Below are 23369 nucleotides of genomic sequence, written 5' to 3'. Positions count from 1 at the left end.
GCCCGGGCCAGATACAGACTGTAAAGGTAACACAGGTCTTGTGTGAATTGAGATCCATATGTTCAGACTGTTACTGTTCAGACTTTTGGAAGTGTTGGAACTGTCTTTGTTTTTCCCTACTGACATGGTGCAAAACTGGGAAATAGAATAGTCACCTTTTCATACTTTTCAGATGAGGTGTTGCCTTTAAAATTTTACATTATATGCTTAAAATTCAGATCGGATAGGATAAAGGTACACTTTAACAAAGCAGACATATTCTTTCTACAGTATTCATTTAATACCCTATTTAAAACCCTAAAATAAGTCTAAGTTTGTAATTTAATCAAGAGGAATCAATCATATGATCTCACCAGCCTTATAAAGAGGGCCTTTAAAGGGGCAATCCACCAATTTTACACAGAAAAGTTCAGTTTATTTGTCATGAGGAATACTACTCTACCAGAAAACAGTTGTATAATGTTTTGAGTAGCTCTGGAGGGAGCGCTTCAAAGTTTAAAATTTTTTTTTTTAAACTGATGATGTCATGTGGGTTATCTTAGGCTTGAGACATAATACTTTTAATAGAAAGCCAACATTAGAAACTGGAGTTGTGGCTTTTGAATGAAGTGGGCGTTTAGGAGACAGGGACATCTAATATAAGACGCTATCAGGTTACATTAAGGGAAATATAGGATGCAGTATTGTTGGAGCTTGAACATGCTAGAAAACTAAAAACAAGATATTTCATCCTTGCTGCTTCAGTATTGACCATTCTTTTTAAAATCTGTCTCTTGTCGGTCCACCACCTGTGTGGACAATTCTTAATCGTTCATTTCACCCCTGGCACACCTGTAACTTGAAGTAAAATTTATGTTGGTGTTGACATAATGGAGGGTGTTTTGTGACCCATGTCTTTAAACCAGTGCTTCTGAAATGTAAAAAAAAAAGCAAAAAAAAAAAAAAAAAAGTCCTGGCTTGCCTCCGTTTAACATTACTTACATTACCATTTTGCCAACGATTACAACATAAGTTGAGATTAGCCAAAGTGCCAACTTAATGTTAATGTGAGCCCCTGATGGTTCCATTTTCTTTATGCTAAGATAATATTAGCAAGGCTAATACTGTCATAATCATGATGATGTAGTTAAAGGGATCGCTTGTTACAGCAGCCTAATTATGTCACTGGAGAAGGGGGCAAATGCCAAACTGACTAAAAACGACAGAAACTGAATTGAAATCACCTTGTGACAGTTTTTCTTTTAGTTGTAGTGGTTGTGAAATCAATTTAGAAATGTTATATCTAAGCCCGGTCTTTTATTTGACCAAACAGCGGCTGCAATAGCTGTAAGGAGCAAAAACCCAATTAATTTTAAGTATTTAATAGCTAAAAGTTAAGATGGCTCCTTCACTGTTAATGTCGTTCTACAAAAATCCTGTTTCAGAAAGGAAATACATCACATTAAGGAAATAATAATAGTATTTCATGGTATCAGTAAAACTGCAGTTGTTTATTTTTCTGGCTTCCAAAAAGCACCATCACACAGCACACGTTCACCAACGTTGTTATGTTGAATATGTTAGCAAACAGTTTCCTATTTAAAAGGTATAATATGTAACTTTTCCGCATTAAAATATCTAAAACAACTAGACCTATGTTAAATATTTTATTGAGTTTTGTACTTATATTATCCCCAAATGTTTCCAGCAATTTTCAAACCTAGAGAAATCTGTGATTTTAATCAAGGTAATGGTCCATTTCATTTGGTTGCCTGTCAATGGTGTCATATCCCCTTTGTGCATTCATCGGCATTGCGGTTGTCTGCAAGATGTGGTCAAACTTTTAATCAAGTTTTTAAGCCACATTTTTACGATACACTTTGAAAACCTTGGTTGTTTTAAATATATATTTTAAGTGAATGAAGGATTTTGGTCATCGAACATCTGGATCTTACTTTATCGGAGAAACAAGCTGAGCAAACGTTAGCGGCAGCTTGGCTTTCAGCCCCTCATCTGCCCCTGTGTCTGCCGAACAGCATCGGAAAAACACTGATATTTAATGTGAAACTGCTTTATTCAGTGTTTTTACCAGATTTAATCACCAGGTTTTTTGTTACTGTTTTGATGGATAGACCCCTAGCGGCAGAAAATCACATATTGTGCATTTAAACATCCAGCAGACATAAAGCAACACTAGGTTTTGGCCATAGTTCTCTGTAGGTACGTCACCATAAGTGACCCCTTTCACATTACATGAAGTCATTTAATTCATTGTTGATAAAGAAAATATTGATTAGTGCGCCTTTTAATGCTGAATATTTCTCAGCAGAGAGACTGCAGGTCTAGGAGAAATATCAATATATCCAAATTTTGGAGAGCTTTTTGCTGACATATTTCTGACACCGGTCTTATCTAAAAAAACACCAGTAATGTATCGGCCCATCCTTGTTTGCAAACACAGAGAGAATGGCAAACGAAAGAAAAATACAATAACAATAAATGCCATCCCTGTAATATTGATGGAGAGATTCATAAGAGGAACTAACCTTTGCATTCTACAGGGACTGAGAGTATTGACTTACAGGAACATGTTCATATTGCAGAGACACAAATGGTCACATAATGGTGAAATGAGCAAAAAATTGATGTTAGCCATAAGCCAGAGCCATCTCAATAACTAGCTCTGATCCCACCTGAGCATTTATTGAACATTCTGAAGCCTTTTTCTTCTAATCGTTATGTTAGTCCTGATGAGGAGTGACCTCGCCGTCTTATGAGCTGAGAGGACCAAAATCAGCAGCAGCATAAGCTCTTTTTATGATGGGAATGTTCCCGCTGATGTTGTAATACACCTAAACACACACATACCCCTGGTATCAACACTTCATTTTTCATCCCATTTGAAATATCACAGATGATGGATCCATAATGTTTGACCAAAGCGCTGGTGAATTATCAGAAGCACAAACACATGAAATGATGGATTAAAAGATGAATACGTATGAATACAGTGCATCAGGGCATGAATAAAAATGGTAAACAAATGAGCTGAACGATGGAGCGGGCTGAGAGGAGTGAGAACAATCAGCCAAACAATCTCTGTGGGCTCCTTTTAGTCGTTTAGCTTTGTTTCCTCCTCTTCTCTAAACGAGCTCTTTTAATCTGTCACTCGGTCCCTCATGCTTTGTTCTCCTCTTTATTTGGTTGGCAGAGCTCATTTCAGCTGGATGATCTGATCAATAATTACCATCCAGGCCACACACACACATACTCTGAGTCACTTATAAGCAATACTCCCTTGGTAATGAATACACAGCTTCGGAAGAAACACAAAATTATAAAACACAGACTACATATTGTTGTTCCTCCTGTTATGACGCAACACATGGACAACATCTCTCTCTCTAACTCTCTCTCTCCCTTTCTCTCACACACAAACCATTTGTCATAGCTGTCACCCAGTTTGCAGTGGCTTTGTTTTTGAGAGCCAGTTTGGAAATGTCAAGCTTTTCCAGATTTATTTTACTCCTGCTGCACGTCATAGAAATTAGTAATCAGCCTATAAATTTTGACCCACACCATCACTCACCTATCTCTCACACACACTTTAATTCCTCATCGTACTTAGCACTTTTTTTTTTTTTTTTTTGCGCACAATTCTCCTCATTTTGTGTCACCAAGAAACTTGTGCTTGTTTATCAAACCATTGTTTTTTGGTGTTATGAATAGACTCTGATTAAAGCAGTTTTTCATAAACTTTTCACTGCAGTGCTCCTACCACGCGCAAACACACATTCACCAACACACATGCCAGAAAAACAAAGTAGTTGGCATTTCTAAATTTCGAGGGTGATGTTAACTTCTCCAAAAAAAACCTTTGTTGAGTTGATTTGTGGCAGTGCAAAAGCCTCTGTGTGTGTGTGTGTGTGTGTGTGTGTGTGTGTGTGTGTGTGTGTGTGTGTGTGTGTGTGAGAGAGTGTGTGTGTGAGTGAGTGTGTGTGTGTGTGAGTGTGCATGTGTGCACGCTGCCTGCCTCTCAGGCTCCATGTGAAATAATAGTGTGCTCAGATCTTAGGATGGAGTGAACAATACTTAATAGGGCCATGATAATAAGTATTAAAATCACTGGACCTGAAAGAAAACGTGATAAGACTCTTAATTATGAGAGAGAGAGAGAGAGAGAGAGAGAGAGAGAGAATGGACACTGGTACAAGTAGAATTGAAATGAAAGGGGGAGGCTGAGACACAAAACTAGAAACAACCCTTGAATGGGTTTTAAAAACATCATGATGAGGGGTTGAAGGTGATGAGGGAGGGGAATGGATGGATTGGATGTGCGTGTGTGGTTGTGTGTGTGTGTGTGTGTGTGTGTGTGTGTGTGTGTGTGTGTGTGTGTGTGTGTGTGTGTGTGTGTGCTTTGAAACAGAAAGAGAGATTGAGTTAGTTAGAGAGAGAGAGAGCGAGAGATACTTTGCACTCTAATTCTCCTCTCTCTAGCTGTGTTGTATTGAAAAGAGGTGGGGGGCAGGTCGTAATCATGCTCACCCTGCTGTGGTTTTTGTGCTCTCTGATCTCTGTCTCCATGTCTAGTTCAGCATCTCTTACACACACACACACACACACACACTTAGTGGAATGAGCCCCTTATTCCAGGATCTCATGATTAGGCACCCTGGCAGATTAATCATCAGTTCCTCTTCAATCTTGTTCTTTTTCATCGAACATTGGTAAGTTTTTCCCCCCAGAACAAATTAGTTTGAAATGACACACAACCTTTTGAACCACTTGATTTTGATCTCTTGATATAAAAAGGTAAACATGGTGTATATCAGCAGAGACCGTTGGTCTAGTCTTTGTCATGTCATTGCATCTGAAAATTTTCAATGCTATGTCGTCAACTATGTAGTAGTTGTAGTTTTGTCCTTTATGTTTTCTTCTGTATTTCTGAAGTAACAGAGCCTGAGTGATACTGGACTTTTAAGGCAGATACTGATATCAATACTTATATTATGGATATTATAATTATGAGTGTGTACAAGTATAAAAATCTGATAACAAATTGTGGGCCTTTTTTTTTACATTAAACACAGAAACCGAAACATTTTATGATAAATATATTTTAGAGTCTTGGAGTCCCCTCCATCAACCTTCAGAGCTGACAGTAAATACAAGACAACTGAAAACAGTAAACGTTACTGATATAGTTTTTGGGTTTTTTTGTTGTTGTTTTTGTTTGTGTTTATAGTTATTATTTAAAATAATTGAAATCCGAGGTTACCCGATTCAAGGTCCACATACTGGCTGTTTCCTGAGCTTTCAACAGTATCACACAGTCTTCATCAGCAGATGGAGTTTGGCCAGACAACTTCTTTTTGCATTTCTGCCAACATACAATATATCTTTGATAGGCCAGTATTGGCTGATAATCCTGCAGATGAATAGGTCATGTTACTTATTTATTAGTTTACAGTAATTGGGTGTCTTTGTGTCTCAGCTTGCTGAGCAATACACAGTACTATGACAATCTGAGTTGAGTTCTGGCCCGAAGACCTTCATCACATCTTACCTAATGACAACTCTCTCTATTGTAATTTATGTAATGAAATTAAAGATGCATAAAGGGAAGAAATGCCAGAAGCAAACCCCCATTCATGATTATTTACGTAATATGTTGAATTTTATTCTCTAAACCCTTACAGTGTCTTGCTTCAGAGGGATTACAGTTTCCTGAGGGACATTAACGTCTGGAACCCTTTTGTCACCGTCGGGGTTTATTCCTCCACGCTCTCCGCTGCAATGAGCAACCTCATTGGAGCCTCACGCATCCTCTACGCCTGGCCAGGGACGACTTGTTTGGTAGGTAGCACAACAGATTCTTGCAGGGGAGACCTGGCCTCTAAAGTTGCCGTTAGAGGTATTTTTGGGAGAAGGAGGCAATGGACTGATGAAATTTCAGTGATCAAAATATACCCAACCAGGCCTTTGCATGTTTTTTACATAATTTGAAGTAAAAAATTTAAAATCAATATTAGTATTCTTAAGTGGGAACTTTAAATTAAAGCTACAATAGGCAAATCCTGGAAATCAAGCTAGTGCTAGCAAGAGACTCAAGGGAAAACCACTCCACTCATCCTACCCCTGCGTCTCCCTGCTCCATTACACTCATCGTCTACGCTGTCTCAGCTAATGCAGGAGTCAGGAGCTTTCTAGCCCGTGAGTCAGCCATAGCCGCGTCTTCCAGCAAGCTAATAGTAGCTTGAAGCCTTGCTGCGAGGGGAGTAGTGGACCAGAAGCGCATACACACATTGATTGACAGATGAGCTCCCACCCCTGACTTTTGCCTTCTCTCATAGGTTAGAAGGGTGAGGCTTACTCAAACTTTAGAAGGGAATACCTCTTCACTGCTGCCAGGCTGTTCAGTGAGTCTGGCTCACAGAAGAGTTTGACAGCACCTCTCCACATTTTTGAATATGGAGCATATTTTCACTAAAAAACATCAGAAAAAGGTTAAATGTTGTTAGAAACAATGAAGACGTCGAATGGTCTTTTTGGACACTTGACAAACTTTTCTTAACTTGAGGTTGAGTTACTAGCTTTTTTTGTGGTGATAAAGTTCTGTGTGACCCATCTAAATATTATTGTGACAGGCAGTTTTTTTTATGAACAGTAATAGACATTAACTTAGTTTGGGCTATGTCAACTCAGGGGCCTCATTGAAATGATTCAAAAGGGGCTAGTGCTAATGTCATTCTGAAAATAGTTGTAGCAATTCTTCGGATTAAAAACACAAGGGAAACGAGGACTCACACAAAACAGTGTGTTTCTGAGTCTGACTGAAAGTAAACACGGAAAGTAGCCAGTTGAAATAGCCATTTTGGCTAACTGCATAGGGAGTGCAAAGTTAGCGCGACCCATAGTCACGATTCCATTAAATAGCATTTCTCTTGGAAAATTAAAGTACTCAAACACTTTAAATATAAAAGGCCATTATAATTCCAGTAAATGTAAATTATTGAACAGATATTAGATTTTACATTTTTTTCTTAAAGCAATGAAAGAAATCTTCAGTGCACTTTTCTTGCAGAATTGAAGTGATTCGTTAATCCGTATTTCATGACACAGGTGTCATAAAATGCAAAGATATGATTCACAACTTATGAGTAATACTACTTATAGGTACATTAAACTTACAGTTGGTACAGTAAGTTCTACTTAGGAACTAAAGGCTTGATGATTGACCCTGATGTTTCTGACTTCCTGAATGCTGAATGTCACAAGCAAGTGTAGATAATAAGGTTGAATAGGGCTGGGGCACCCTGGTCGTGCAGGGGTTAAAGTGCCATCCATGAGCCACAACAGCCCTGTTTTGCATCCAGCCAGGTGCTTGTGGAATTTTTTTGACTTTCTGAAACTAACAATCTGACAATCACACTCATTTTTGAGTGTGATTGTCAGATTGTGTGATTGTTTGAACTTTTGTTTTGTGCTACTAATTCCTACACCATGAAGGGCTTTGAGGAGACACTGTCCAAAGTGTGCACGCTTACGTGTATGATGTAATGTGTCGAGACTACAAAGACATACAGAACTCTTCAGGATACCTGTACTGAGCAACTTAAGTATTGATCATTGTCACTTTGTCTTGAAAGTTTAAACACGAAAATATAGAGTTGTAATGTTAGCCACAGTCTTTCCAAAATCAAACGAATGCAGCATTCATGTGATTTCCATCTCCACGAGAATCCACGCTGCCTGCTGCTTTCTCATTATTAATGGCTGTGAGCAACTTCCTTATCCCATCCTCTGCTCCTTTGTTAAGTCTATTGCAAATTGATTTGGCTTGTTTCTGTCTGTGTGTATAGTCGTGCGTGTGTGTGTGTGTCAGGGGAGATAAATGGCTGTATTAGTGCGAGTTCCTCTGTGAAGTGATCAGACAGAGCAGAGGCAGATGACTCTGGTTCAGCTGTCTGTTCACTAACAGCCAAAGGGTTAACTTAAATTAGATTAATCTGTTTAATTAAGAGTCAGTGACTGCGAAACCATAAATGTGTAATGTTCTTGTAGAGGGGAGGAAATGGTTAGTTTGACCACACTGAGTGTGTGTGTGTGTGTGTGTGTGTGTGTGTGTGTGTGTGTGTGTGTGTGTGTGTGTGTGTGTGTGTGTGTTTTCTTCTTCTTGTCATTCATGCATGCTACTCACTGCTTAACCTTGTCACTGTCCTAAGCAAACTGAGTGATGGATGCATCAATTTTCCAACACACACAAGGAGGTTTTTTTTGCCATCCCACGTATCTTCCATTTCTTTCCTCTCTATAACTCGCTAATCTCTAACTCCTTCACCTCTGTCCTGCCTTCCTCCACATCCTCTCCATCACTCAGTCTTCTCCTCTCAGCCACGTTGCTTTGACATTAAAGTCTCACAGATTTAATTCCAATCTTTTTTTCTGCTGTGAAATTTAGTCATAAACGCTGATTCCAACTCTACCCCCTCCCTCCTCCCCACCTCCAGTCTCACTACTTTTTGAGTTTCTCTCTTTTTTTGCCAAATCTTTATCTGTCTCTGCATTTGTTTGTCTTCCAATCTTGAAAACCTCTGCCATACAGAGCCACTGTAAGATGCAACACAAACGTCATCTTCGTCATGAGATGAAAGGTCATATATGAAAAAGGAGAGGCTGTATGTAAATTAATTGTCTTCTGGTAAAATATACAGCCTTATAAGGTATCAAATAAAGTGAAGGGTCAGCCTAGTTTGTTGCGCTCAATGTCTCGCCCACACATTAACTGTTCTTCTCTTTCGCTCTCTCTTTTCAGACTAGACCTAGTTAATTACCTACGTTTTGTTTAAATGTCAGGAACATTAGAAACTAGTCCAAATCTGGTCTGATCTGTAAAGGGTAAGATTATTGTTGCTCCAAGGTCTGTTGTCAGAATCTGGTTTTTATCTGCTTCCATAGGAAACAACATGAACTATAAGAGAAACGGGAAACCAGTCCGTAGATCGGCGAAATGATATTGGCTACTAGTTCCCAAATTGTTTTTCCTCCTTCTGTATCCCCATTTCAAAATTTTGTTTAAATGATGTCCTCAGTGTTGCTCTACACAAAAAACAGAGAACTCCCGCGGATAATGTAACAATCCTAGAAGGTCATTTTGGCATTGGCAGACAGCTCTTAATACTGCAAAACCCATGAGCCTCAGCCACCATTGCTATGAAGAGCAGTAGTTTAACAGTCATAACAGTCCATTGTTGAATTTATAAACAAAAGATGGCACCAGGGTTGCTGAATTCATCACAAATTTACTCAGAATTTAAAATTAAATTAATTTAAGCTGTGGATTTTATTATTAGTTTTCTGAACACCATTTAGCTTGGTGATTGGATGTTTCATGTCAAAATGCATCTACGGTGTCGTAGTTAATTTATCCCTCAAAGGATTTATGTACACAGGCTTTTAAATTCAAATTTTTATCAAAGCATTAGATATTTTTTATATATAAGTATTTTGTATTTTGTTAGCTGGAAACGAAACAAATTAATTGGATAGCTGCTCACACTGGTCAGACTGTTCAGCTTTCCCGCATGTTTTCTTGAGTTTCTAGGTTCAGTGTTTTGCTAACACCTCAGGTCCAGGCTGTCTTTGTGCCTCTTCAGGACGAGCACTTTTCAGTCTGAAAATATTTTTCAATATACATGTGGATTAAGGGAGCAAACATTTAGCATCAGAGTTAAGGAATTAACATTAACGTTATCCACTTGCATGAGCAGTCGACATTGACTAGCAGCTATGCTAGCTGTCTCCTCTGCAGGGAAAAGTCAATAACAATCCTTCTTCCCGCACATGATCATGTTTTGCTTCTGAGTGTGCACGGAAAGGAGGGGCTGTTCACAGACGGGTCCCTTGTCAATGTGTTTTTGAGAGAAAGAGAGAGTCGAGGCAAGGTGGGATTAGCGAATCAACGTGCAGCATACAACACTACAATGAAATAAGATTTTACCCATTTGAAATAGTAAAAAAAACAAATCAATATGTGATGCTCAATGTTGATATTGGGAGTGGGCTGCCACAAATAAGTAAATGTTTAGGAAAAACTGAGTTGAGGTATTGTATTAGTGGGTGTTCAAACCAGAAATGGCAATGCGTTAATAAAATGCAAAGGCCTGCTTTGGTAGGGGCATATTGTTTCAGGTATTAGTAAAATGATGAAATACAAGTTAAATGAATGAAAAGGTAAGGTTAAGGTATTGTCCCTAATGAAAACCTAGTTAAGCTTAATCCGATTGCTTTTTCACTTGTTTCATGAACAAGCTATAAAGACATTTTATCAAAACTTCACATGCTCCTGGTCCTTTAAGCATGAGTGCCTGAAGTTTGATCTTTTGCAGGTGTTTGAATATTTCAACCTTTCTTTCTTTAAGAGAACCTGCGTTTGTTTGTTGACTTTATTCCAAGATTTACCTGTTGAGCGCCTTCTTGGACAAACCTGTTCTAAAACCCACTCAGAGTTTTATAATAGGACCTAGTACCCACTTATTATTAAAAATATGGAATATATGCAGTATACAAGGCACAAAATGCTTTGCCAAATTTGATGTGCTAATCTCTGAAAACTTTAGACCATCATGAAATCACTCAGTATATGTCCACTGGCAGCAAACTTTGCATGCCGAGCTCAGCTTTTCATTTGGTGAGTGAATAAATTAATATTTTAATGGACGTTTGTGGGAAGTAAGAGTGTCAAATTCATCAGGATTAGCTGTGAGGAGGAAGTGTCAATAGAGGAGCTGAAGTTAAACTGTGCAAGTTTTAACTTGTGCAAGTACTGACAACAGGGATCTCTTTGAGTGACAATTGACAAGGAATGCCTCCATGCCTACAGTCTATCCAAAATTGTGTAATATTTTCCAGTGCTAGGAGCAATACTTGCTGACATTTAATGTAGAATGTTGTGAAAAAAATCTCCAGCTTACCAAGGGCTGGTCATTCATTACATTCTTTCTTTGATTGAACCTGTCTGTCAACATTTGTATCCAGAATTTCACTGATGTGGGTTTGAAGGTCATTGCTGCTATTTTTTTTTATGAAAGCTGCTGTTAGAGAATGTGCAGGACTCTTTTCATGCCCACAATTCTCTAAAATTTGAAGGATTTGTCGTTTTCATCATCATCTTTTTTCATCCCTGTAGGTAAGGTGCTGTCTCCGGCTAAGAAGACGTCCCACAGTGGTAACCCCTGGGTCTCTGTGCTCATCTCCTGGTTCCTTGTGCAGGTTAGTGGAGATAAAAAAAAAATGCAGAATAGCAGAGATAGTCAATAAAGACATTTGATACTTCATGAAAGAACTGGCACCAAATTCCAGCAAGTTAGCCAGTTAAGGCCTCAAATCAATCAAACAGGACTACGTCAAAACCTAGTATGTGGCTGGACCGCCCTTTATCTGTTTACTTCTCTCCTACTCTCTATCCTCACATATACAGTAATTTAATACAGCTGAATTCCCACTAAAACTGTTCTTCATGTTTTTCTGTTTCTGACAATAGAACAAGTATGCAATATTAACTGAAATGCGGCCCATTAAGACGACATGTTAACCAGCAGTCACTTCTAAGCCATTTCCAAGCTGATGCTCTGCACTGCTGAAATCTTGATTTTATAACCGTGACGTCTTTTGACAAAATCACCATACACATAAGTTAAAGACAACGGCTTTCCTGTGATTTTGGCTACATTTACTTGTAAAATGATCACTCAGAGAGAAAGTTAGAAGCTCATTTACGTCTTTTTCAGCCACTGTGCAGTCCGTTCAGGGAGACATTTAGAGAGGTGTGCCTGAGGAGGGAAAGCCCAACCTCATGCTCGCAGGGCAATTGTTGCAACTTCCTTCTATGGAATGTAGCTAAGGTTTGTCCCAAAAGTCACTACATTTGTAGCTAGGTTCATTTTAAAAGAGCAACGGCCAATGGGGGAACTCCAACACTCAGCCGGCCGTACAATTTTTTAACTTCATCAGTCAGTCAGTCACTCAGTCAAGGGCATTTGTGTTTTTAGGGCTGGCCTTGCTGTTGCGGTCCAGCCAAAAAGTATTGGCAGAAGACTGCATAAATGTTATTTTGATCTGATGTGTTTTTTTAATTAAAGTGTTGTCTGAGGAGAAAATGGGCATAGAAATTACTTTTCTTCTTCTGAGACTTATTGTCTCCCCCTTATAAAAGAAAGGGTCTGAAATGGGGCAACATTGTGTAGCTTGCTCTATTAAATTAAAATACCGAGATGAAAAAAGTTCTTAATTGCATTCACTCATTTGTCCTGCTATCGTGGGTCTAAAAATATAGAGCTTCAGAGGTCAAGAATACAGATACAGCACTTGCCCCTAAATATTTTACTGAAATTGATAAATCAGGGATAAATTCCTGCTGATCTAAGGGAACAATAAAACAAAGTAGAAAAGGAAAGAAGAGAAGCTTAAGACAAGCTGCTATTATTTCCTGGATAATAAATGCAAGGTAAACAAGGTATTGGGACAAAATCAGCCCAAATTCTTGTTGTGTTGGATTGTGAAGTCTTGTCTTAAAAACTTTCCTGGGGCAAGATCAGAAAGGCCTCATGTGTAACTCGAGAGAATTCCTCCTTCAAACAGAACTGATTCATTCACAGGAGAAACTAATTAAGCCTGGACGGTTTTATTTCGTTTTTTTCCTGTGACTGCGCAGTGTGCATCCATGCAAACCCTTAATACTGTTCTTTAATTTTGTCCATTTGCATTGAAAAGATTATGCTTGAAGTCATTCATTTTGTTGACTAATGCACTCCAAAAAAGTGCTCCAGGACCACTGAAGTCTCTTGGGTTTAATGGTGTTCAATGAGTTTCCCATAAAAGTATGAAAAACTAAATGTAACGGTTTAATTGTATTAAAAATTACAATTAAATTGTATTGTTTTTCAGGATTTGTAACTGATAATAACTGAAGAAAACAGATTAAGATTAAATGTAATACTTTTCTTAACATAGTTACAAATTGCTTTGACAAAGGCTAGGAGAGACTGTTAAAACTAGATAATTCAGATTAAATAGTAATTTAAAAAAACGTAATATTGGCTAGGGGATATAAAATTATACAAGTCAGTTAAAGGACAGTTCTACATTAGGAATAGTAAGTCAGCAACAGTAGCAGTAATAGTAACGTTAAAAATAGTGATAGTTTGGGGCTGATCCTTTTAATGCCTCATAAGTGATTAATATAATTTTGAACTGTATGCTAGAAGCAATGGGATGTCAATGAAGGGTTGCTAAAATTGGGGTAATGTGTTCTCTTCTCATAGTTCCAACTAAAAGTCAAAGACCTGTGTTTTGGACCAATTGAAGAAAAGTTAGTTAGTAATGAATATAGAGAGTTACAATAATCAAGGTGGGATTAAGTGAAGGCATGGATATTATTCTGCAGATCAGCAGCAGACATAAATGGTTTGATTTAAAAGATCCTTTTAACAAACAAGACTGAATGACCCTTTGCACTTGGTTGTCAAAGTCCAGTTTTAAGCAGGTTACTGCCATGTTATAAGGATATTCTTAATTATTTGGGGCATTTATGCTGAAAGGTGTGTTGTGGTCAAATATGCACTGAATCTACTTGGGAGCGGTTGAAAATGTTTCCTGCAAAGGAACAAAATAACAGTTAATTTATCCTCCTTGATTGGGACCATGATGACCACCTTTAACCAGTCAGAGTAACTTTTAAAACGTTGGAACATGGGAAGTAGATTCATCATTTCCAAACTGTTGTTAAAATCAGTGGTGTCTGAGAAACTATGGGAAGAACGCAAGAATGATTTATAGAACAGACAGTGACAGATCAGACAGAGGCCAGGAGGACAGTAGTACTGGAACAAAGAGATTTTTACCTTGTCCAAAGAAGGCAAAACTATGCCTGTAGTGTTTTTTCTCTCCTATTGTGTCTACTAAGTGGGGGAAAGACAACGTCAATATTTTCTGGGGAGAAAATATTGGCAGACGGGAGGTGGGTGAGGATAGACAGACAAAGAGGAGGAGGAAGATCTTAGGAGCAAATAGGCCTGACTATCCCATCATTATCAGATGTGAGTGTTAAAAGCTGAATGGATTGTCATTATTTGCACTTTTTCTCCCTTTCTCTCTCCCTTTGTCCCTCTCCTGTCCTCTTCTCCTCATTCCTCACCACTCTCCATGAGTGGAGGAGGAGCAATTAGATGGAAATCGTTGGCTGCCCCGCCACCGCCATCAGAGATTATTGACTCTCTCATCCGCTTTCTCTTGGCCTCTTGCTCTGCTATTTGAATGATTCACTGATGACAAAAGTCTGATTGTAATCTTGCCTCGAACACTCACACTGCAGGATGAAAAGGAAAAAGGAGAATGGGGAGGAAACAAGCCAAGGTTTTCTTTTATTGGAAAGGGAAAATAGGCAGACTCCGAGAACAAGGAGAGGAGAAAAACAGAAAGAGTTAAAAAGAACTTTGAAATGGATAGGGCTGGATACTGTAGGTGAGGTGCAAGTAAGATGCAGCCCGGCACAAATTAATGTGATAGAAAAGACAGACATAGAATTGTACTTATGCTGATCAGTTTTCAGTCCCTCCAAGGATTTGCAATGTTGCGATTCCAAGAGTGAAAGCAAATTCGGCCTATAACCGCAGTATTTGCAAACAATTTCAAATCCCTGGGACATTTCTGCATAATCTGCCGGACTGTGATAATCATTGCAGTTTTCTGTACAAAAACAATCCAATTCAGAACCACGTTTTTCAGCCAAAGTCAAGTAAAAGACTTAATTAGAGATTCCTTCAAAGGTTGAAAGCCGATCGATTGAACACTATGATGGGAGATGAAGACAAACTTTCAAAGAAGTGATGCAGCTGTGGGCCAGGAAATTTAGTCTTTACAAGGTATGCCTAAATATCCATGGGTGAGACCATTACTGTACTACTATTATTGTACATTATATTATATAAATTGTATATCATTATTGTACTATGTTGAATTGCTCTTTTCTAGTTTCCTTACCTCAAAGATTACAGAATATTTAAGATAACTTTATTTAAAAGCTGCCACGAAATTTTGGGCCATAAAAATCTCCAAAAATCTGTTCATGACTCATGCTGTATAAGCAATTGACCCAAAACACATGCTTGAGCAAGCACTGTCCAATTCTTACCTGTGACCCCAAGACATTTCTGGAAAAGCATTGGCTTTGTAGTCCAAAGCATTAGTCAGCTGCTTGCACTCAGTTTTGTTTTTATTTAATAAAGTGTCTGTGTGAGCCCACTTATATCAGCGAAATTTATGCACACTGCTTTCCAGTAAAATGTCTTTCAAATCGCCACACAAAAACATACCCAGGAGAGATTTGTATACACATGCACGCACGCACAAACACACACACATTTCTCACACACGCAAACACACACAAACACACACAAACACATTTCTCACACATACAGACTTTGTTCACTATGACAGCAGTTGTTCATGTAGGCCTGTGTCTGAGTTAATGGCTAATTAATGCTCTGGTAGAGCCGGCTCCCAGGGGAGCGCTGGAGAGACACCCACTGACTTTGACTGCTAGAGGTCAGAGATGCTCTTTTACCCACTTTCTCTTTTTCAACTTGTCTTTCTTTCTCTCTCCTCTCTTTTTTTTCTGTCTAATCTTTTCGACTCTCCTTCTCTCACCCTCCCCTTCTCCATCCTCATTGCTCCCTTGGTTCGTCTCGTGTCATTTTCTCTCTTGTTCTGACCGCCTGTCAATGATATGACATCATTAATCTCAATTCCCCATCATTACCTTCTCTCCTCTCTCTCCCCTTCAGTTTACTTCAGCCCCATGGTCACACATTTAGTGATCACAGAGTAGCTACTTTCTCCCCTCCATAAATACCAATGATATGCCCTTGAGCTCAAAAAAATATGGTCCAACTCCAGTGGAGTGTCTCAGCAGCCAATCATAAAAAATATTATAATTGGAGAGAAAGACTCTACTTTGTGTTTGTTCCTAGGTACAGTACAGTGGTTAGCTCTTTGTTCTGCTAAATCAGTCTCAGCAGCTTGCATACAGATAAAGAAAGCACACTTAATGATGATGATGATGATGATGAAATATCCACAAAAAATGTTTCATTCAGTACAGAAGAACTAATGATAGCCTGTGCCTGAAAGATTTAATGTTCATGCATACTTTATGTTCCTCCACCAAAGTAAGAAGGTGTGGTACGTGTGGATTGGAAGGTGTTGATGGAGAAGATTCGATTGTTATAACTTGAAAGTGTTCACGGCATTACACAATTCATTACAGAGATTGTTAGTGACAAGTATAATTTACACACTGAAGGAATAGTTAAGCTACAGTTTCATGATGGACACAGCTGATCATGTGTGGATACAAATAGTGTACATATTCCAATACTACAGTGTAGTCACTTCAGCTGTTGTGGGGCATTCACGTTTCTTTACTTTCAGATTCTTAGATATCATTTATCGAAGAAAAGCTGTGATATTATTTGACTTAAAAGTCAAATAATATCACAGCTTTCAAAAATCCTAGATATAATAATTGCTCGGATGTTGATATGAATTATATTTACAAGTAAGAAAATGCTGAATATGATAACTTTAATATGAGAGGAATGCAGTATTTATCTTACTTAATGAATAAATATATATAAATGTCTGTCTACCATCGATTACCTTTTTGGATAATTGTCAGTATCAATTACAATTTTTTTAAAACTAGTACAGTTGCTTGAATCTTTAAAGCTGCACCAACCAATATTTTCATTTTAATAGTGGATTAAATGACTAATATAATATAAAAGGTGTCGCTCATAGTGACAAACTCAGGGGGAATATCACCTTAGTTTGCAGCTTTACGCAGATCTACTGAAATTTTTTTTTTTTTTTTTTTTTGCTTTTCCGGTTTCCAAATTCACAGTTTTGGTTCACTCTCAAAGCTCTCATTCAACCTAATTTCTAGAAAAAAAAAGAAAAAAAACCCTGCTACACCCATTGTATGCTACCTGCTCAGCACCAAACAGCAGACATTCAAAGTTAGCAACTAGTTGGTGAACACTGTTGAGCATTCAGTAGCTAAAGAGCAAGATATTTCTCTCAGGGGTTGATACACACCAAACCAGAGCTAAAAGGAGAGTGAAATTTGAACTTAATTTTTTTTGGTGGTCAGATTCAAGACACGGATGTTGGTCTTTGTCTGTCTGATTTGTAAATAGACATATATTCGCAAGTTCACAAGTTCACCAATACAACTTTATAAAGTGATGGTACTGTATATCTATGTTGTGTTTACAATTTATTGCACTACCCACGAGTGGCCAAAAAAATATTCTACTATGTTCACTTAAATATTTGTAACTTCCTACATTATAAATGTGATCATAATTTTGGTTATTTTACCAAGCTGTAATGCCGTGGAAGTGGTGAAAGCTTTTACTGCTTTTATTCTTGGCTTTCACATCTGTGGTAACTCGCAGTGAGTTACACATCCGTGTTCTCACATTCTGTTGTCAGAGAACATGGCATGGAGCAGTGCTTATAATGGGGTCATCTTTTCCCTTCTCTATTAGAAGTCACCTAGTAGTCCTCAGTCAGAGAGAGAGGCTAAATATCATACGTTAATGTGCTGTCAGGATTATTAGATGCATAACCCCCCGTAATCAGGCACAGAAAAATTCTAAATGTAACTCGACTGGGCGGTGTTGTCAAATGGCTGCTGTAGCTGACATAGCTGACTGCATGCATCTGAACAGCAGCCTAGATACCATCTTAATTAAAACTGAACATTAGCCTCAATCAGTGCTCACGAAATGGAGCCAGGGGACACCTGTGGTCCTTCAAGGGTCCCCAGTAAGTTGTAAAACTGTTTAAATTTGAAAGTTTCTCACTCCCTAGATGTTGGTTAAATCTCTCCTTGATGTCACCCCCCAGCTACAGTGCGGACAGACAATCATTTCTAACAGCAAAAAAATCTCCATGAGGTTTCTTGGGACCGAAGTGGACTTAAGCTCAATTATCTGGGGATCCTTGACTTTAAAAAATTATGGAAACACTGGCCTCAAAAACAACTTACTTAAAGCCCCTATGTGTAGAATTTTAGTTACGTTAATTATTTAATTATTAGTCAATTATTATTTAATTATTAATTATTAAGTTTTTCTTTGTACAAAAACTGAACAATCCCAGGTTTATACCACTCATTCTCAGTGATAAGGTTTGGTATCTGTAAACTAGTGCTGTCCCTGGGGAGACATCGGCGGGGGTGGTCCTCTTCAGCAATGCTAGTAGTCTGGATAGGGCTTTTTCTAATCTGTATTCCTATTTATACCTTTATTTTGTATAAACACGGAACATTATTACTTATGTCTTTTATTCATTACACCTTATCTACAAATAGGAGAAATACTTTATATCAAATACTCCCCTGAAGATTTTAGTGTCAGTTCAGCTCAGCTGCTGAGCAGCCTTCCACACCATACTACAAGACACTCATGCTTTACCTAAGCTTCACGTTTTAATGTCTTTGTTCATCATGGTGAGATGTTAAAAACATCAGGTCTCCACACAAGAAAGAGAAAGAAAAAGTTGGCGTCTTGGTTAAAGCTCTGTTCAAAATCATACCGCACTGTGGCGTGTCTCTCCGGCCGGACTGCTCCCCGTGTGGTCAGTCGGACACCAGAGCTGAGTACCGAGTGTTCAACAGGAATGACTGATGCTGCCCTGCACAATAGAATGAGACTCATTCTATACATAAAACATTTAGGTGGAGGACCTCTCATTTTTAACCGGCCATGACTGTTGCTTTAGCGGGTTAATGGGACAAATGTCATTTTATCTGTAGCTAATTAAGGTTAATTCCCTAACAGCAAGATTAAACCGTGGGCTGTTGTCTGGTGTTGAAGGTATTCTCTGTAAACTGGTATTTGTACTCACCCAAATGCCGTTTGTGAGTGTAGAGATACATTAGTCTGTAACTCCACTGTATGACCACATGCATGTGTGCGTTTTTTGTACTTCAGCAAGACCAACAGAGTTGTAACCTTTCTTTAGAAAAAGGGTCTATCTGATTGCATAATGTCAGCTTCATGGTTCTCTATTGGGATCCCCAATATTTGGAGCAAATATTGGATCCCCAATATTTAGCTAGTTAAAAAGCAGGTGTAAAAGAAATGGTACATAGTTACCCAACAGCTCATGTGCTCAGCTGCTCATCTCATTTTCAGGTCATAGCTACAGGTCACGAACATTGATTAGGCTACTATTAAAATCTGTTGTGTTAAAGTTTAGCTGATTACAGATCTAAGCTAAATTGTTGAGTTTTAGGTAATTATAACTTTAGTTACACTTACAAATGTTGAAAGATAAACCTGGAAGGATTCAGATTTGATAAGTGTTTCCATTACTGGATTTTGATTCAATAAAACGCTAACAAACATCATTTAGTCCAGGTTGGGTAGAGTAGAGTAGAAGACTTTTCACATTCATCTGCTGAAGAGGGGAAGTTCCTCTGTGGTCAGGAGAATGATGGTCCAGTACACTGAGAATGGACTTTTCTGTGAAGGAGTAGACATCTTATGTCCAACATCTTAAACTTTTAAGATGAAAAATATTTGCATATTCATAAATACTTGATTTTATTAGTGATGAAGAAGGAGTGGAAAAACCCTACAAGACACAGCTGCTTATAAATCATATTTCTGATCACCTTATTTTCACCTAAAACGAACATGAACATGCAAATCACGTTGTTCACTTCATCTTTTAGAGGTATTTTTTTGGCTGTGAAAAGTACTTGGGAGCTTGAAAAGGTCATAAAAAAAAGGAATTAAAATGCACTGTTTTGTCCGACATTGAATGATTTGAATGATGAATGATTTTTGGCTGTGAATGCTAATTTTTTTCTCTTTTTCCTTTGCATTTTCCCCTTTGTTTTCTCCGTCTTCCTTTTTTTTGTGTTCTTTCTTTCTAGCTTGTGCTGTTTTCAGGAAAGCTCAACACCATCGCCAGCATTGTGACCATTTTCTTCCTGTTGGTGTATGCTGCTGTGGACCTGGCCTGCCTAGCTTTGGAATGGGCCTCTGCACCTAATTTCAGGTACACACATCACTTAACACACGCAGAGTTAACCTGTCGTAATTAAGGCCTGTGGCCAACACCCTGTAATGTGATTTTCCTTAGCACTTTTTCCTCAGTAAACACACTCTTTCCCTTCTCTATTTTTCTAACTCTGCCATTGTTTATGTATGTGTGTAAAGAGGTGGTAGTTTGCCAGCTGGATGCTGCTATGGTGACAGTGTACTAATTAAAAGACATAAAACTGGCCACTCGTTATAGCCCCATATTGGAGAGGGACGGACGGTAAAACTGTGTGTGTGTTTGTGTGTGTGTGTGTGTGTGTCTGTGTGTGTCTGTGTGTGTGTGTGTCTGTGTGTGTGTGTGTGTGTGTGTGTGTGTGTGTGTGTGTGTGTGTGTGTGTGTGTGTGTGTGTGCTCAGCCTGAACTGGATGCTCAAGTAACATTGGGTGATAATGCATAAAGATTTAAATTTACAATGTTTGTGTGTGTGCTTCAGTGTGTGAGGGTGTAGTTTGTATTCCTAGGGCACTTGCAATGATCCTGATTTATATAAGCTTCCTGAAGCCATTCTTACACAAGAGTAGCATAACATGAGGACAGAGTTGGTGTGTGTGTGTGTGTGTGTGTGTGTGTGTGTGTGTGTGTGTGTGTGTGTGTGTGTGTGTGTGTGTGTGTGTGTGTGTGTGTGTGTGTGTGTGTGTGTGTGTGTGTGTGTGTGTGTGTGTAGCTCAACACAGCCAGAGTTTGGTATTCGATCCACTCTGCAACTTTTTTATGAGGTATTCCCATATTTTCTGTGTGAAATCTTGACGGTGTCACACAGAAAATATGATGTCATCCCAATCTGGATTATCTTTAATTTATAGAAGTACATCTACAAAACCAATAACCTGTGTTGTTTTTCTAAAGACATACCTCCCTTGATTGAATTCCGCCACTGGCTGTGAAATACATTTCAAACATGATAACTGCTACTGTTTATATTTGTTATGGAGGAAAGACGGTGTTTAAAAACTATGCATCACTTTATTATTATGACAGATTGCCTCCAGCGCTGCATTTGGTGTTATATATTCCTCTGCAGTGATAGTGGGAAATGAGTCATAAGACATGTGAGAACATTTGCAGCTTTGCATATCAAGGACACATCAGTCAAGCCTGCAACAAACAGTGTAAACATACTGTATGTCTGGAAAGCTAAGGCATTGAGAAGTCATCCTCTTCAAAAAGTTCTTTTTGTTATATATATTGTCGGCACAATGGAATTTATTGAACTGTTGGGCTTCCGAATATTTGGCTGGATGGTGTAAGTGGATTAAATTTATAGTTCCATATTGGTACTGCGCACTCCAATTGGAGTCTTGTCGGAGTCTTGTCGCAGTATCGGAATTGATTACTTCACTTAGGACATTGACACAAAGGGTGAGAACTGACTCACCTGTAAGATGATGTATTCGACAAGAGCTGGTTCCTTTATTTAATTCTAAAAGTGTCCATTTACAATTAATAGAGCTATATACAGAGACACAGATGATTTTGGTTCCAATCCTCTGGTCTCATTTCAAGGCAGGCCACCAATGTAGCAGTATCAAAAAACATCAAACTGGTCATATATGTTGTTTTTAATGAATGTTTCATTTGTCTGTGTTAATATGAGATCTAATATGAGATCTGTAACCACGTATTTAGGAGAAATGGAAATAACTTTGTCCCTATGTTTTGTTTTTTACATGGTGGGAACCTCAAGTAATATTAACATATGAAATAAACCGAGCCCTTATCGCGTATATTTATTTTAGAGAAAGCTTATTTACTATTGTCTACTTCTTATTTAAATTTACCCCAATTAACTAGGCAATTTTGTCTTAAAACGAAATCTTTTAATACTTTTTAATACTTGTCTCTGTTTTTTTAATATTTCTTCAACTACTAAAAAATAGACACAAATGCTTAAGAGTTGCTGTCCCAGCACATAAAGAGAGCCTCAGTAAATCTGTCTGTGACAGTAGTTTTTAAGACAAGTTTGGATTATGTTCTCTTCTTTCACTTTGCTTTCTGTCATGTGATTGAAAGAAAGCAAAGTGAAATGTACACATAAAAATGAAAATGCTTAATTCAGGCACAAAAATCAAACTATGCTGTGCGTGTGCAGAAAGAAAGGAGAGGTAACTCCATAGACACATTCCAAGGATAATCTTGTCTTCCAATGCAAGTTAACATGTTAAAACAACATTTCATGTTTTCCGATGCTATTGGGTTGATCTACAGTAAGCACTTCTCATTAATGTCATAGATGGTCCCCACTAGACGGATCAACTCCAGTGTTTCCCAAACATACACTACACTTGAGTGTCCCACCCAAGTACATTCTGTTAATGGCTACCAAAGTATATTTTGACCCATTCTTACAATGACAGAGGTTCATAAATACAGTTTTAAAAAATCATCTAGTTTTCTCCTAATCCCAAGGAGCAGCCAATGTATATTGTAAACGCCAAGTCAATTCAAATAGCAGTTTGGGAGTTTATTAAGAGGACTAATATAGGAAACACGGCTGCACTGTGTGCATCCCAGTTCAAACCGCTCATAGTCATGGAAACTAAAGAAGTGGCTGAGTTGCAGACAGGTCACAACTGTTGGTACCAAACCTATGTTTGGTACCTATGTTTAGCCAATGTTATTCATGCCGCTAATATTGGATTTAAATCTTGTTATCTCCTCAATCTAAAATTCTGCAGCTCTCTTTAAGATGAGACCTGTTGTGTTATTGTGATGAAAATGGACGTGCAGGAGGAGGAAATCTTGAGAATAAGCTTATTCTCAAGTATATTTTTCACCTGTGGGAAATAATGAACCCTAAAGCCACCTGAATGTGCATATACAGTTAAGCACATAAGTATTTGGACAGTGACCCAATCTTCGTAATTTGGCCTCTTTACACCACCATGATGGATTTGAAACAAAGCCATCAAAATGTGTTTGAAGTGTAGACATTCACCTTTAATTAAAGGCTTTTTAAAAAATATCACATTAATCGTTTAGGACTTACAGCCATTTTTATACATAGTCCCTAATTTTCAGAGACTCAAAAGTAATTGGACAAACCAACATGATTATAAATATTAGGATTAATTTTAATAATTGGATTTAATTGTTTGCAGTCAATGACTGCCTGAAGTCTGGAACCCATGGACATCACCAAATGCAAATTTCATCCCTTGAGATGCTTTGACAGGCCTTTACTCCAGCGGCCTTCAGTTGCTGCTTGTTTGTGG

At 38.2% G+C, this 23369-nt stretch overlaps 1 protein-coding gene across 1 annotated transcript in view; it reads left to right on the top strand.

The window, feature by feature from the left end:
- zgc:153039 (uncharacterized protein LOC767698 homolog) overlaps positions 1-23369 on the top strand; it is a 68252-nt gene that overhangs the window by 21157 nt on the left and 23726 nt on the right. The window contains 4 exon segments of the mRNA XM_040131412.1: positions 5679-5809; positions 5812-5835; positions 11168-11250; positions 19988-20112. Coding sequence (XP_039987346.1) covers positions 5679-5809; positions 5812-5835; positions 11168-11250; positions 19988-20112 — 363 coding nt within the window.

The sequence above is a fragment of the Xiphias gladius genome, chromosome 7 (assembly GCF_016859285.1).
Source record: "Xiphias gladius isolate SHS-SW01 ecotype Sanya breed wild chromosome 7, ASM1685928v1, whole genome shotgun sequence".
In the NCBI taxonomy this organism is placed as follows: Eukaryota; Metazoa; Chordata; class Actinopteri; order Istiophoriformes; family Xiphiidae; genus Xiphias; species Xiphias gladius.
This window is presented reverse-complemented; position numbering and strand designations above follow the sequence as displayed.